The sequence below is a fragment of the Agelaius tricolor genome, unplaced genomic scaffold, assembly GCF_023055355.1.
Source record: "Agelaius tricolor isolate 1412-34295 unplaced genomic scaffold, bAgeTri1.0.p SCAF_2, whole genome shotgun sequence".
Taxonomy (NCBI): Eukaryota; Metazoa; Chordata; class Aves; order Passeriformes; family Icteridae; genus Agelaius; species Agelaius tricolor.
Window position 1 is genome coordinate 1,149,148 of NW_027269262.1, and position 15,450 is coordinate 1,164,597.

General features: G+C 38.8%; 1 protein-coding gene across 2 annotated transcripts; it reads left to right on the forward strand.

Annotated features, from left to right (window-relative positions):
- The first annotated feature begins 6 nt into the window (after nt 1–6).
- On the forward strand, nt 7–13,150 carry TRIP13 (thyroid hormone receptor interactor 13). Of its 2 annotated transcripts, none has more exons than XM_071450208.1 (14): nt 7–160; nt 418–520; nt 2,069–2,327; nt 2,535–2,664; nt 4,692–4,747; nt 6,439–6,529; nt 7,768–7,840; nt 8,778–8,841; nt 9,094–9,180; nt 9,967–10,073; nt 10,723–10,876; nt 11,058–11,170; nt 12,317–12,386; nt 12,964–13,150. In XM_071450208.1, exons 2-14 carry the CDS (start codon nt 429–431, stop codon nt 13,057–13,059), a joined length of 1,392 nt encoding a protein of 463 aa, XP_071306309.1. In that variant the 5' UTR covers nt 7–160; nt 418–428; the 3' UTR covers nt 13,060–13,150. The 2 variants fall into 2 exon arrangements, with proteins under 2 accessions (XP_071306309.1, XP_071306318.1); XM_071450217.1 differs by having other exon boundaries at nt 8–160; nt 2,069–2,234.
- Nucleotides 13,151–15,450: the final 2,300 nt, after the last annotated feature.

The window sequence follows — 15,450 nt, forward strand, 5'->3', positions numbered from 1 at the left end:
CGCCACGGAGGAAGATCCGGGTGAGGGGCCGGCCCTGCCTCGCCCAGCGCGCCCTTTACAAACAGCGGCTGCTGCAGTCGGTGCCTGGTGCCTCCGGGTCGCCCGCGCTCGCGATCTCCGTTGTCCCGGCGCGTCGCTTCCAAGGCCGTGCCTGCCTGAGGTGATTCCCTGTCCCCAGCGCTGAGGCGGGAGCAGCCGCCCGCCCGCCCGTCCGTACGCGCGACCGCGCTCGCGGCGTGTCCCGAGCCTGTCGTCGCCATCTCCTGAGGGAGGGAAGGTGCCGATCCCGATCCTGGTCCCGATCACGTACCTGGTCTTAGCGGGGGGCGGTGTGCACCTGGACGGGACACCGGGAAAGGGCCGTCCGTGCTGTGGGCGTGTAGCAGTCGCTTCTCTTTGGTATCGCTTTTCCCCTAGGAGCGAGAAAGATGGAAGACGCTGCTGGAGATTTGAAGCAAGCTCTCCCAAACGTGTGTGACAGCGTTCAGATCCATGTAGAAGTTCACCAGAAGTCGAGCAGGTCTCTGATCAAAGCGTTGCTTGGGGCCACTTGTGCTTGTTTCCTCTCGGCCTCGTTCTACGCATCTCCAAGAGCCCTCAGGACCCAGCTCTGCCTTCTCTGTGCTCTCCCGGGAGTTTCCTCACCTGTGTCTTTTCCTAAGATTGAGCAAATACACTTTGCTCAGTTTCACCTTGTGGGTCATGTCATCCAGTCTCATAGCGAAGTTGTTGGCCACGTTATGGGTTTGCCCCAGTTTATCCTTGTCTCTGTTGTGTCTATGCTGACAACTGCTCACAGTACTCCAGATGTGGTCTTACAAAGCCAGTGGATGGAAACACTGCTCTCCCTAACATCTGCAATCTTGGTAGCACAGCCTCAAATAAGGTTGTCCTCATTAGTAGCAGGGGCACACTTGACTTATTGCCAGCTTGTCCACCCAGTACCCACAGGCCCTTTTCTGCAAAACAGCATGTCATTCAGTTAGCCTCTGATCTGTTCTGTTATCTGGGCAGTGGGTGGAGAGCTAAGATTTCATGTTTACCTTTGCTGAACGTCAAAAGTTTCCAGTAAGACCATATTGCCAAGCTGCAGAGGTCCCTCTGAACAACAGCCCCACCCTCCAGAAAGTTTTCCTTGCTTTGGTGATATCCATAAACTCGTTGCAGTCACTTTCAATCCCATTGTCAAGGATGCAAAAACAGTGCTGGTCCCAATGCTAACAGCATCACACTGCTTTTCCCCACCCAAGTTACTGACAGCTCTGCTTAATCTTTCTACTAATCACAGCCCTCTGAGCTAGACAGTCCAACCCTCCTTGTCTATTTATCCAGTTCTTATCTTACTGTTTTGGATGTCTTAAGGATATGGGAGAGCACATCCGAGACATTAGAAAAATCAAAGCATAAAATATACACTGTGCTATTTTTGCCAGGCTTAACAGAGAACTGAGAATTTGCACTGGTTCTAGATGAGTGAAATTGCAAAATTAAGTTAAATCTTCAAATGGTATTCCTTTTCCTGTAGTTTTTGTCTCTTCTGGAATTCTCCCTATATTGTGTCCCCATCCTGATGTTTCAGCTGTCCTGAAAGCATAATAGAGCTTCCAAATTCAGTCTGTAGCTTGGCTCTGAGTCTTTCTGGGTTTCCTGCTGAAACACAGATTGCATAACTGCTTTCCATTCTTGAAGTCTTCTAGCTGTCTCATTCAGTATCCCCAGATACGACCTCAGACAGAGCAAATAGTATTACTTGGATTATGTCTTTTAATGCACAAATTAAAAACAACTGTCCAGCTTGTTGCTTTTGCAGACAGACTTAATCTGACAGGTTCTTTTTTCCTGTAGAATGCTGGAGGAGGATTGAGTGGGTTTGGGATTTTTTTGTGTTAGTTGTTTTTTTAGGATTGGGGGTTTTGTTGGTTGGTTGTTTGGTTGGGTTTTTTGGTGTGTGCAAGATAGAAGCTATTTTCCGTGAAAGCCTCATGTATGAAATAACACTTTCCAACAGTAATTCAAATTGCCTTATAAAGGTCAATGCCATAAAGTAATGACGTTTCTTTCTTGTTAGTGTGGCCAAGAAAGAAGATATTAGGATGAGTGTCTTAAAGCTGTTGAACAGACACAACATCGTGTTTGGTGATTACAAGTGGACAGAATTTGACGACCCTTTCCTTAACAACAATGTCCAGTCTGTGGCAATTGTGGACACGGACCTGAAACTGAAGGACAGACAGGTATTCCTGGTCAAGAACGTGCACCTCTGTTTATGTGCCCCTGAACTAGTTGTAGGTGGACTTCTGGTACCCCAAGGGCAGAAGCAAGACAAGGTCTCTAGAATGATGTAGTATCTCTTCTTAAGCTGACTAGTATAACTAGGAAAAGGTGGCAAATTTTTTTTTACTGCTTATTAAGGTCTGAAACAGAGATAGTAGGCTTCAGAGAAAAATGCCAGCTGAGAACTGTAACTTTCTTTTGTTCAACTGGCTTTAAATGAGAAATATGACAGGTAACAAATCTTTTTATGTTCATTCTAGCCTATTGACCTGAGCACAAGCAGTCTTTCTCTTCATGTTTTTCATCTGAATGAAGAAGGACCAACCTCTGAAAACCTGGAGGAAGAGAATGATGATATCACTGCAGCTCACCACTGGGTGTTACCAGCAGGTACCTGTGTAGCATTTCTGGGAGCTCTAGAACAATAAAGAAAATATTGCAAAGGCTATAAGTGTTTATAGTTACCAATAAAGGTACTATTTCTATTTGTTGTTTGTCTATATAACAAATATGTTTGGAGTTTTTTCTTTATGGAACAAATATATTTGGACTTTTTCCTTTGTGGTTTTGACTGACGTGCTGCAGATGATTCCAAAACACATCCTTTATTTCTGTAATACTTGTGGATGTGTGGAAATAACTGGTCTTGTGGTCTAAAATGTGTAGTTATAATCAGAAGCATGCAAGTTTTTAACACTGGTGGTTGCATTCCAAGTTTTTTTTTAACTTGAAGATCCACAAGAAGCTTATCACTTTAAATATTCATTTTCCAGAGCCCACTGCTGGCTTCCAGCCCCCATGACAGTACTGCTTTTATAAACACTAACAAAGTAAAAGATTTAGTCTTTATCTTATGCTTTTATAAACAGTAACAAAGTAAAGAGATTTAGTCTTTATCTTCTGGAGAGGAAAAATCAGGCTTTCCTCTGTGATAGAGCCAGACCTGCCTGTTACTGTCCTGTGCTTGGGGAAATTTGATTCTCTGCCTGAAAGGAAAAGCACAAGTGTGAGCTTTAGCTCAGAGAGACAGTAATTTTGAAGCATTTCCTACTCTTTCCATGTTGTGAAATGCCTTATTACATTAGTTTTCAGGAAGAATTAAATCTGATACATTGACATTATTGTCGCAGTGCGCTAAAATCAGGGTGACCCAGCTCAGAGACAACAGAGGTGCAACAGACCCCCCCCTTCAAGCTCTGCAGAATTCCAGCTACCAGTAGAGGTTAGGCACAGGAACAAAAAGACAGCAGCATGGGTCTTGGGGTAGAGCTGGGGTGGCTTTATTTGGTGGTAATTTCCCTTGAGTTTAGGACTCCAAACAGCCAAGACCTTGACTTGAGGTTAACAGGAGTTTTTATAACATTTGTCGGGAGGAGGGGTTTAGGGTAACAAACCAATAGGGATATGGTTGGGGGGGGTCTGAGGGGGGGTAATTCATACTTAGACGAATGAAAGAGCACTAGGGAAGGGAGTAATTTGGGTTCTAAACAATGGGGTTCCAAGTAGAGAGGGCAGGTTTGGGGAAGGATTGACACCTAGGGGGAGAAGGAGTAAGGAAGGTTCTGGGGAAAAGGGTAGGGAGAGGAGGGATTGACAACTTGGAAGGGGAGGGGTTTGAAACTTGGCAGGGAGTGGCTGGGTAACAAATGAAGGACTGACAGGTAACCGAACTGAATAACAATGGGGGAGCAAGTCTAAATTTAGAAACATGAGATGCAAACCTGTGCCACTCCAAAGGCAAGGGGAGGACAACACAAAGGGATTGTAAAAAATCACAAATTAGATAGTGAGCATGCCAATAAAAACTAAAGAAAACACACTGCAGCAATTATTGCCACAATTTTGTGGTTTATAGTTGTTCAGTCTTTTATGCTTTTCTTTGCTGAAAGTTAGAAGCCAATGGCTAGGAATGATTGATACTCAAATGACAACTTTAGGCTTTTATGCATTATTCAGCTACATGGTTTTTTGGTCCTCTATATCTTGATGTTAAAAAAAAAAAAAGGCAAACTTGAATGATAAAATTTGCCTTAAAACCCTCCTCCTACCACTAGTTTTCATTGCTTCCTTGATGAAATGTAAGTTCATCCTCTACTGAGAATGGAAGGAATGATATTTTTCATTTCATGTTAAGAAATTAACATTAATTTCTTGTCACAGATATTGGAGGAAATAGAAGCTGGGAAACTGCTGAATTTGTCTGTTAGAAAGTGGTGTTTGCATTTTGAGAAAAATTAAGTTGAAAAGTTGAAAAACTTTTTTTTTCCCCACAGATGCTTTACTTGCTTTCATATATGTGTTCTTAATTCTTCATTTTAGTTGAGCATAATTTGAAAACTGTTTTGTGCTGCAATGATGAGTTACAGGTTTCCAGATTGATTTATACTAAACAGGTATATAATATATTGCTTTTGCAGCTGAATTCCATGGCCTTTGGGAAAGTCTTATCTATGACACTGAAGTAAAATCAAATGTAAGTTGGAAATGAATAACAATTAAAATTGCTTGAGAAGAAGTAAGAGCTGAAATTAAACCTGTTTGAAGTTTGCTGCATCCTATGGAGATATGGGTGCAGGCTGGGCAGAAGGGAATGGGAGTTTAACTTTATTTCTGGCAGCAGCTAAACAGTTAATGGACTTGGCAGTAATGTAGGCAAGCAGGGCTGCTGTTCGTGCAAATGCTTATTCAGTGATTTGACCAAAGCTGAGTGCCCTGCCACTTGAATGCTGGCAAGACATTGGAAAGAAACAAAACACTTCCATGGGGTCGTTTTCTAGCTTGAAGATCCCGTGCATTCATCAGAGGTTGTGATGATAACTGCCAGAGATTGTAGAGCAGTAATACGGTAATCTGAAATTTAGTAATTGTGATGCAAATAAAACCCACAAATCGTTCAATTCAGCTTCTAACTGAAGTTCTTGGACACATAATTAATTCATTAGCTTATTTGTAATACTATAGATACAGTATTTTCACTTAAGTCTTTATAACCAAATACAGAAAAGCAAAACATTCCAGTGATGGTACTTCTTAATTGATAAGGTAAAAATCAATTAATACGTCCACATTTGTGTAATTTATGGAACAGTTTTCAAAGTCATCTGTGAAATGACAAGACTATTTCATTAGACTTGCTGGTGTACTAAATAGCAGCAAGCTGATCACTGTTGAGTGTAAGTGTATATGGGTAGAAAGAAATGGTTGCTTTTAATGGCTAAAACTTGAACTACTACTGTAAAATTGTGATAAATCTTCCTTTAAACCATGGGAATGCCTGAGCATGTTTGGGTTCTATGGGCTCTGAAATAGTTGCTGTGAATTTTCAAAATAGCACAGTGAGAATTTTGACAAATATGTGGATTAAGTTCAGTTGTTTTTGCTGTTGTGTGATTGCTCCATCTCAAGCATGATGCACCATTGCAGGAGCACCACTGTATTGTCCCATCAACGTGCAGGGATCTAAAGCTCGTTACATGTAAGAGCAACAGAAGATAATGTGGTATCAGGTGTTATAGGTAAAAGTCATTATAGATTCACACCTGAAGTTCATATTCATTTTATTGAAAGAGTTCTCTACTTCCTAATTCTAGATAATTCTAAAATGAAACTGCAGTATTTTTAGAAGCAATCATTCCAGGAAATACATGCAACTTCCGTTATTTGGAGGAATGAATTAATCTACGAATTCCTTGTAGAAGCTGATACAAATGCTTCAGTAAAAAGGAAATAAATGTGACAGGAAATGTTTTGTTTGGTGTGCTGACTATAACAAACTGTACAAATGTATAGCTGTACAACACCTAAACAGGACCCAGAATTTGAGTCTTTGATTCTCTGTGCTTAGGCAGCTTGTGTTTTATAGACACACAGTACATGGGACAATGAAGAATAAAATCAATTTTCCTTCCTTGAAGCATTTAATTTATCCATTTAAAAGTTCTGGAACTCCATTTGTGCCAAGTACATGCTATTCTTATTCTTGAGGGCAGGACAGAAATGAATTCCCATCCTTTGCAGAAATAAATTTGAGTAAAGAGATGAGCTCTTTTTTTTGTTGTTGTTATGAGTATACACAATAGACATCATTAGAGATTGATTCTACTTGTGGTTGTATTTGTTATTATGACTCTAATTTGTGTCTTTCTATCTGTCCTCTTCATTTAGTTACTCGATTATGTGACGACAACATTATTATTTTCTGACAAAAATGTTGACAGCAACCTGATATCATGGAACAGAGTTGTTTTGCTGCATGGTAAAAATGATCTGTTTTAAGCCAAGTAGATTCACTGGCCAGCTGTTTATACTTTCCTTCTGGAAAGACTTGTACTGCAATCCTATGTAGTGAAATGAGGTGATATGAAAGCAGCACCTCAATAGTACAAATTTGGATGAAATGTAATGTCAGAGTCAAATCAATGTTCACATATTCTGTTTTGCATGGATTTAAATTCTAAAGCTTACAGTGCAGTGACAACTATGGATTTCTTAATTTTAAGTGATACTGTTGCATTTTTACAGAATGAACAAAAATAATGCAGATACTGAAGATACTAGGAGGCATATATTAGTTAAACTTCTATTGCAGTACTAAATTTTTTTTAGTTATAGCTTTTTAAAAACTTTGGGGAAACTGGGAATCTGTGTTGTGTTGTTGACACTGTTCTGTTGCCAACACTTGCTAGTTTAGTTACTTTTAGTTATTTTAGTGAAGCTGAAATCTTCAGTCAGTTCTAGCTTACTGTAGAGGTTGTACCACCAACGAGATTAGCATCAACTGAATCCATTTTCTTGCAAAGTGCATCTTGCACTGATTTTGTCATCAAGACTGGTATTCAGAAATAAAAGGTCATAGTGGAAATATTTGTTTGTTGTACTTAAGTTACAACTATCAATTTACTTCTACAATTTAGAAGCTTCTTTTTTAGATATTTTTATTTGAAAGACTTTATTTCAGACTCATACTCTGGTAATTGTGCTTGTATTTGCCTCTTTGGAGGAAGTCTTTGTGGCTCTTCCATAGGATATAAAGTCAAATCCAAAAGGTTTGTCTCAGAGTATAGTTCTCAAGATGATCTGGGTTTCCCCAAGGAAGAAATTTCTGGGAGAGTGGACAGCTGATCAAACTGATTGTGATATGTTTCTGTTTTCCAAGTTAAAAGAGTGCGTTTCAGGAAGATACAAGTTTGAGCATAGCACTGATTATAGAGAATGCTGATGAGGTTTAGCCCTGCCGGGGTGATACTCTGCTTCTCTGGCTGTTGAGTGTTTTAACTTTATGGTGTCTGCATACATATAAAATCCAGCATTAGCTCTAGGATTGTAGTCAAGGAAGCAATTTTCTCAAAATACTCTAGTGTACACAATCATTATTTGCTGTGATTTTACTCTACAATTAGTGCTGTAATGAAATAAAATAGTTAAAAATCTGTTAAATGTCATTAACAATATAATGCAGACTCTGTGTAATATATGGATCTGATTTCAAATCAGGCCCTCCTGGAACTGGGAAAACTTCTCTCTGTAAAGCATTGGCTCAGAAGCTGACAATTCGACTCTCATACAGGTGATTTTTTTTTGTTTGGAAAACTTTCACTTTAGCTTACTATACGTAGTTGTTCTTTTTCATTAGCCCAAGTATATCTCATATTTATTTTCAAGTAACTTGTACTTAGTGCTATTATGTCTTCTTTTTTGTAGTGCACCAGGCTAGCAATAAAATTGATCTGCTAGACTGATTAGGATATTTTAAGGCCTTGTAAAATGTGTAAATAATTGTCCCAGGTGTGTTAAAGACATTCCAGTGCCAGTACAGTGATTTTTGCCCACTTTGTACATCAATGATTATTAAAGGGCAGAGGATCAAGGAGTATTTTGGTTTTTGTATCTTCATGTTTGATAGAGCCTGGTTTTAATAGGTAGTGGTTTTTTAAACTAATTTCTTTTGTGCTTGGATTGTCTGAATGCTGCAATCTGCAGAGGTCAGTTTCTATTTCAGACAGATCATAAGAAATAGCCTAAAAGTTCATAGCAACCTAACAGATCTATATTAAAAAACCAAAGATATAAAATAAAAGGTGTAGCATAAATAATGTGTATTTGCATGATCCTACTCTAGTCCAAACTGAACATATGAAAATCATAAGCTATATAATGTGTGGTTGAGATACTTTGTCACTTCTTGCTATACTGAAGAAAATCTTACACAAAGAGAAGAATGAGGCAATTATCATGGTAAGAGTTACTTACCCTATTCTAATGAGGAAATTCTAATAGCAATTTAATATAAGAATTCTAGTTACATTTTCAGCAACATGACAAGTTCCAGCAAAAAAAATAATATCAGTAAAATATGTATTATATTTTGAAAGGTAAGTAATTTAAAGTACTAATTCACAGAATTCCAGGGTCAGAACGTCAGGAATGACACTTACAGAAGTTATTGATATCTCTGATTTTTATTTAGAATGGAGTTGATACTTCTTTTTCTCTTCATACTTTAGGTATAGGTATGGACAGTTAATTGAGATAAACAGCCATAGCCTTTTCTCTAAATGGTTTTCTGAGGTATGTATTGATGTACCTAATAAAATAAGCTACATATTTTAGAAATTACACTGTAATTATTCTGTTTAGCTTGTTTCCTAAATATGTGCACCAGAGATTGTTCAGAATAATTAATATGTTTGAAAATGCTTAAAGAGAAGTTTTTTTAGAAAGTTGTTTTTAAACCCAGGCATTTACACCTTTAAATATGATAAGCCTTAGAAAGTTGTGTGGTAAGGAAATAGTCAACATATGCATATGGTGTCTTTCTAGAGCGGCAAGCTTGTAACCAAGATGTTCCAGAAGATCCAAGAGTTAGTTGATGACAGAGATGCTCTTGTATTTGTACTGATTGATGAGGTATGATTCCAATAGCATTGTTATGCATAAAATATAGCAGAAAGGAAATGGATGGGAAGGAGCTGCAATAGTGCTCATTCATAAAGAACAATAAAAGCACATTTATGCTATTTCGTAAGCTACATGATTGTGCAGATGAGTGAACTTTAGTTTTGACTGCTGCAGATTTGAGAGGTTTGGAAGGAGCATAGTGTGACCTAGCAGGCAAATTCCAGCTGAAAATTAATTGAAACCTTTCTTGGTGGAATTTCCCTTGCTGCTGTATGTTTACATTATATTGTTTTAAACTTCAAAGTAGCCCAGATTTGTATTATTTACATTTTTTGTAAAGCTCTAAAAAATGTGAATCTGCTTCAGATCATTGTTGTTAGATTTTTTTCAAACTTGCATACAAAAGCAACTTAGTAAGTATGTACCTTATATAGCTTTGTCATATTGGAGTTCCTATGGGGAATCTCACTCTAAATTCAACCTATTCATTATTCTGGTGGTGTTCCATTCCTCCACCTCCAGAATTTAAATGCAAATCAGCCTCCATTCTGCTGTCCAAAAAGGAATTTTCCTCACTACACTTTACTTCCTTGACATGCCTTTCTTTTTCCCTGGAAATTCCTACCTAACAAAAGATTTTGAAGAAGTTTTAGATAGTAGGCACAGGAATCTGAAGGTGTGTTGCATGGGTTACCTGTTTGCTGCCAGGACTCCAAAAGTGCAATCTTTTTGTTTTTCTTGGTGTTTGGTGATTTTGTTCTTGTTGTTTTGGTTGATTGGTTTGGGTTTTTGTAGGTGGAAAGCCTCACAGCAGCTCGCAGTGCCTTCAAGGCAGGCACAGAGCCTTCAGATGCTATTCGTGTGGTCAATGCTGTACTGACACAAATAGACCAGATTAAAAGGTATTGTTTGCATATTATTGCAACAGCAAAAGGTAATTGACAGTTTCAGTATTCCTATTCCTGCTAAATTTCAATTCCTACTTGGAATACTAAACCAGATTAATTAGTGAATAGTTATTCTTTGTTCATTTTGCTAATCTTGAAAAGAAATAGGAGTAATCCAACAGAATATTTTACATGCACCTGGATGGACAATCAAATCTATGGACAATATGCTTCCCCTAACGACAGAGAGAGAAAAAGGACAGAGCATCATGATGTCTGCTTGGAGAGCAGACATCAAAATTGAAATGTAAAACATGCTGATTAAAGGTTCACATTTACAATTCTTTTCATAATCTTCTTTGTGTGTGTCAGAAGCTATGCCAGTAGATTCTAGGTAGTTACCATATATCATTTCTGAAATAGAATTAGAGGAACTGTGGACACTTGGGAAACAGCTGAAGGAAAGACACTATGCATTGAAATAGTCTGGTAATACCTGGCCAAGAGCTTCAGATAATTTAGTGTAATTCCTGATTGACAAGAATGATGTGACAGTTTATTGCATAAAATTATTTGAAGCATAAGAAGGAAGGTATCAACTTGTCAGTCATAAAAGGAGATAAATCTTTTACATGTGACCTAAAAATCTATTTTTGTCTTGAAGGTATCCCAATGTAGTTATCCTGACTACTTCAAATATTACAGAGAAAATTGACATGGCCTTTGTAGACAGGGCTGACATAAAACAATACATTGGACCTCCATCTACTGCAGCAATATTTAGAATATATCTTTCTTGCCTGGAAGAACTGATGAAGGTAATACTTGAAAGCAAAACTGTAAAATGCCATATTTTAATAAATTGTGCATTTTAATCATACTTCCTAAGTAACAAAAATATGTAAATTTCATTCCTTTTCTGTATTTCCACTCTTACTGTAAAATTTAATTTTGAATGCATTTATTTTTCATACAACAGTTTGTAACTCTCGTTTCTAGTGTCAAATAATATATCCTCGACAGCAGCTTCTGACACTCAGAGAGCTTGAGATGATCGGCTTCATAGAAAATAATGTGTCAAGGTTAAGCCTTGTACTGAAAGATATCTCAAGGTAAGATTCTGAAATTCTACTTTTTTCATACATACATACTGAGTTATGGAATGATGTGTAAAAGTAACCAAATTTCCCAACAACTGGAGATCTGAAACAGCTCTTTTTTTTTTTCTGTTTGGGAAAGTGCAAAAACCTTCAGGGGACAAAAAGTGGAAGCAATCACAATTTGCTAACATGTCTTAGTCTCAGATCTGGCTTGGTCTAGTACTGCTTGTGGTTTTTGCTCTGCCATTTGAAGTCCTCTTGACAAATTGCTGGCTGGATTAGCCTTAGTTTTCAATGGATATTGGGAATTGTAATGCACTTTGGCAGAAATAGCACGTGCCTTAGGTCCTGCTAAGAAAGTGTTTTGAAATGTCTTGCCATCTGCTAGATCAGTATTCAGTGTAGAGATATAAGTGGACAGAAACAAGGGGGAGAGGAATAAAGTGTAAATAGATAGCATTGTGGTTTGCTGAGTATGCTGGTAGAGCAAATGGTCTTTCACTGCAGCATAACAGTTCTTGAAACAATAAAAATTATATTCACAATATCAAGCAATGTTTTTTTCCAAAGTGCAGATCCCTATGGAACAAAATAATATTCATAAAGTATGCAAAGTGTGTTTTCTTTCTGTTCGTGAAGTATGCAGTCTTAACTAGTGAGGAGTGAAGTAAAAGCAAGTAAGTTTTTCCAGGCACAGAGGTTTGCATTTTATGTACACAGAGCAGTGCTTGGAGAAGATGCTAACATATACGAAGTGGGTGAGGTGAAGAAAACTGTGTAAATGGTAGGTAGAAGGAGACAGGCAGTACCCATAAGGACCAGCACTCAAACCAGTTTTTTTTCCCAGTCCTTCCAAAAGTGGTTGTGTCCATACCATGCTGTGGTAGACATCCCCCCAAATTCATGAGATTGGCACAACAATGTGAAGGGCCTGATGTAAGCATTGGCAGGCAGCTGTGCCTGTGCTGCTGCTGTGTAGCCTCCCATAAGCAGAATTTGTCTGTTCACTTCCTGCTAAAAGAGCTGCAAGTGACCTACTGAATTGTCATCTGAAGTTCTTTTGGAGCAACTTAATAGAGAAACACAGAAAAAGGAAAGGCCTCCTTTTAAGAGTGGATATTTAGCATTTAAGCAGCACTTGTCTCTGTTTTACCATAGAAAAAGTGAAGGTCTTGGTGGCCGGGTCCTGAGAAAGCTTCCTTTCCTAGCACATGCACTTTATATTCAAGTAAGTTTATTATATTCAAGTGAGTTTATTCTGTTCATTATATTTTGAGTTGAGTTTGAGACAGGCAGGAAGACATCTGAACACTGCCTGAAGTGAAAGATTAGTCCAAACCTCCCTTTTAATCAAAACTGCACTTGTTTCTGCAGCTTTGTAGACCGAAACAATTATGTGTTGTCCATAATTTAGAACAGGATGAAGAAGACAGGTGGGATTGATCTGCCCAAGAGCATTCTACTTTTAATTAAATAAATGAACATTAATATTGGTGCTCTTATAATTTCTTGCTGAAAAAAAAATTCCCCAAACCACTACCACTTTATAAATAATAATTTGTTAAAAACCTTTTTCTAAGCAAATATACAGTATACAGTATTGTGACTGAAGACTTTGCACAGGTTGACTTTGAGTTTGCTGTGATAGCCGAGTTTAAATAAACTTGCAGTTTGGTTTGTAGAATCTTGCAATTTTTGTAATGTGAAATTTAAATATTTCTCTTTTAAATACTGGGACTTGTATGTAAAATACTATGTCTGCCTATTGCCTTGGTGTGTCTAACAAAATGTTCTCTTATTTTCAGTCCCCAAGTGTCACAATGGCAACTTTTCTTCAGGCCCTTTCACTTGCAGTAGACAAACAATTTGAAGAAAAAAAGAATCTTGCAGACTGCGTGTGATATGCTGCTGTTTTGTAGTTGACTGTATTGTTATATTTTTTATACAAGTTGTGCTACTTTTATGCATTTGTAAAATGAAATGCATTTGTAAAATAAAATGCACCTTAAAAAACCTGGAATGCCTCATCTGGTTTTTCAAAATATTCATTAATAAACAACTAAGGAAGTTCACAGCATATTTTTTGAAACCTTTATTTCAAATGTCAATAAAAAGATTGTAAAAGGTTTTTGTTTTAAGTCAGTTTCCATCTTTTGCCATTACTAAAAGTGGGCAGGCTTCTATTCCCTGTTTTTAATCACTAACTTTCTATCCATGCATCTGAAACAACAGGCATGAAACTGGGAAGAATTCAAAGTGCTCAGGGAGAGACCAGATCTTTCATACTAACATCTCTTTATCTTGATATTTAATATAAATTATTATGGGTTTTAATTACATCAGAGTCAAAAATTTAAAATCAGGTGATCATGTAATTGTATTTTGTAAAATTTGGGGGTTTTTTATGTTTTTGAAAGGATGTGAACCTCAGTGGACCATGTTTTCTCCATGAAGTATAACTACAATGTTTTATCTTTAAGTGCAAATACATTTTGGTTTTGTTTTATACAAAAGAGAGACAGGGACTTTTTTAGAGGGTGTGTAGTGATAGGACAAGGGGGAGCAATTTTAAACTGAAAGAGGGTTGGTTTTTGCAGTAATCCGCAGGTCTCTGGGCTGTTATATGAATCCAAATCCAGCTAGCTCAGGCTCTGGCCCACATGGACTTGCATAGACAGAAATAAAAGACAAGAAGCGCTCTTCGCCACATGGGGATGAGTATCCTGTTTATTGGCTTGGGACAGGACACTTCCCGTGGTGACGACCACCCAGGTAGAAAAGAGGGTGTGGTACCCTTGCAGTGGAGTTTTATACCCCAGGGGGATGGAGGCAGGGAAAGAGGACCGTGGCCAATGGGATTCCACTGGGGAGGGGTGAGGGGAGGGGTACCCATGGGACAGACAACCAGGTTTATAGAAAGGGGGGTGCATAGGGGAGAGACCATGTAATGAGAAAGGGGGACTAACAATCTCTGTGACATAACATACCCAGTAAAAACTTCCCATCACCCAGTGCAAAACAACAACTAAATAAACTATTTAGTGCAATACAACACCTCCACCTTTTCTGTTAACTAAAATTAAAAGGAAATGTGTTGGACTATTTCTGCTGCTGATTATGAATTTGTCCACCACTCATGGTTTGCAGGCCTGTCAATTTGCTTTAGTTCCACAAACTCTGTGTGGTTGACTTCTGAGGTAGTAGAGACCAAACCGTTGATAGCCTTTAAAAGTATGCAACGTAGAATCCCAAATGCTAACATGACTAGGAAGAGAACAACAATAAACAACAAAATTGTCCTAATTATAGAGGTCCAGCACCCCGAGAATCCCCAGTCCTTGAACAGTCCGCTGAACCAGTCCTCGGATTCCTGCTTGACTCATCTGATCAGGCTTTTCACTTCTCAGAGAGCCGTGTGGCCATTGGGTGCTTTTGATGCTAGGTTCATGCAGCACAGTCCTTCAAATTCTGGCACTTGTGTCCATGCAGCAGCAGGAGGAAATCTATGGTCGCACGATTTTGGAGTGTGGCCTGCCTGGTAATCTCCTCGTGCTCTAGGAGGGAGCTGATGGCCGTGGATGTCAAGTTTGCCTGTTTGACTACCCAGCACTCTAGGTGGCCCAATTCACCTAGAGCTTTGGCTGCTGCAACCCATGGAAGGAACAGGGATACAGCAACTCTTTTTGACTTGGCCCTATGAAAGATTTCTGCATCACAATTTGGGTCCAATTGTCTACGCTTCTCTTATGAATTTTGCTGACTGAATTGTTCTTTTGAGTCCATTCGCCAGTCATGGTTTGGTTGGGTGTCAACAGGGACAACTGCCCTATGGTACATGGCCCTCCTAAAAGCCGAGAAGGGATTCCTGCCCACGCCCGATCCCCACAAATTAAAAACAAACCTTTAGGGAGGCTTTTGGGATGTGAATGGTATGGATTGTCTGCTGCAACATGGCTTAAAACCTTACACGACCTTTTGGCTGAATTCCTCTTGATACTGTTTAATGTTGTTAAAAGGTTTGGTCTTGGAACATGGGATAAAGAAGAAGTGTATGCAGTATGGTGCAGGGGAGGAGCCCAACAGCTCTAACTCTTGAGGCTCCTGAGCAGCTCTGGGTAACTTGGCAGCCACTCCTCTATGGGGGTTTTAATCATTACAGCTTGCTGGTGACGGATATTGTGTGGTTGTGTGTGATTTGATTTGGGACTTGGGTGAGGTATAGGCGTATCTAATTTGTCTGTGAACTCTCCAGCTTGCAATGGAATCCCTACCACGCAGGTAGACATTGGGTC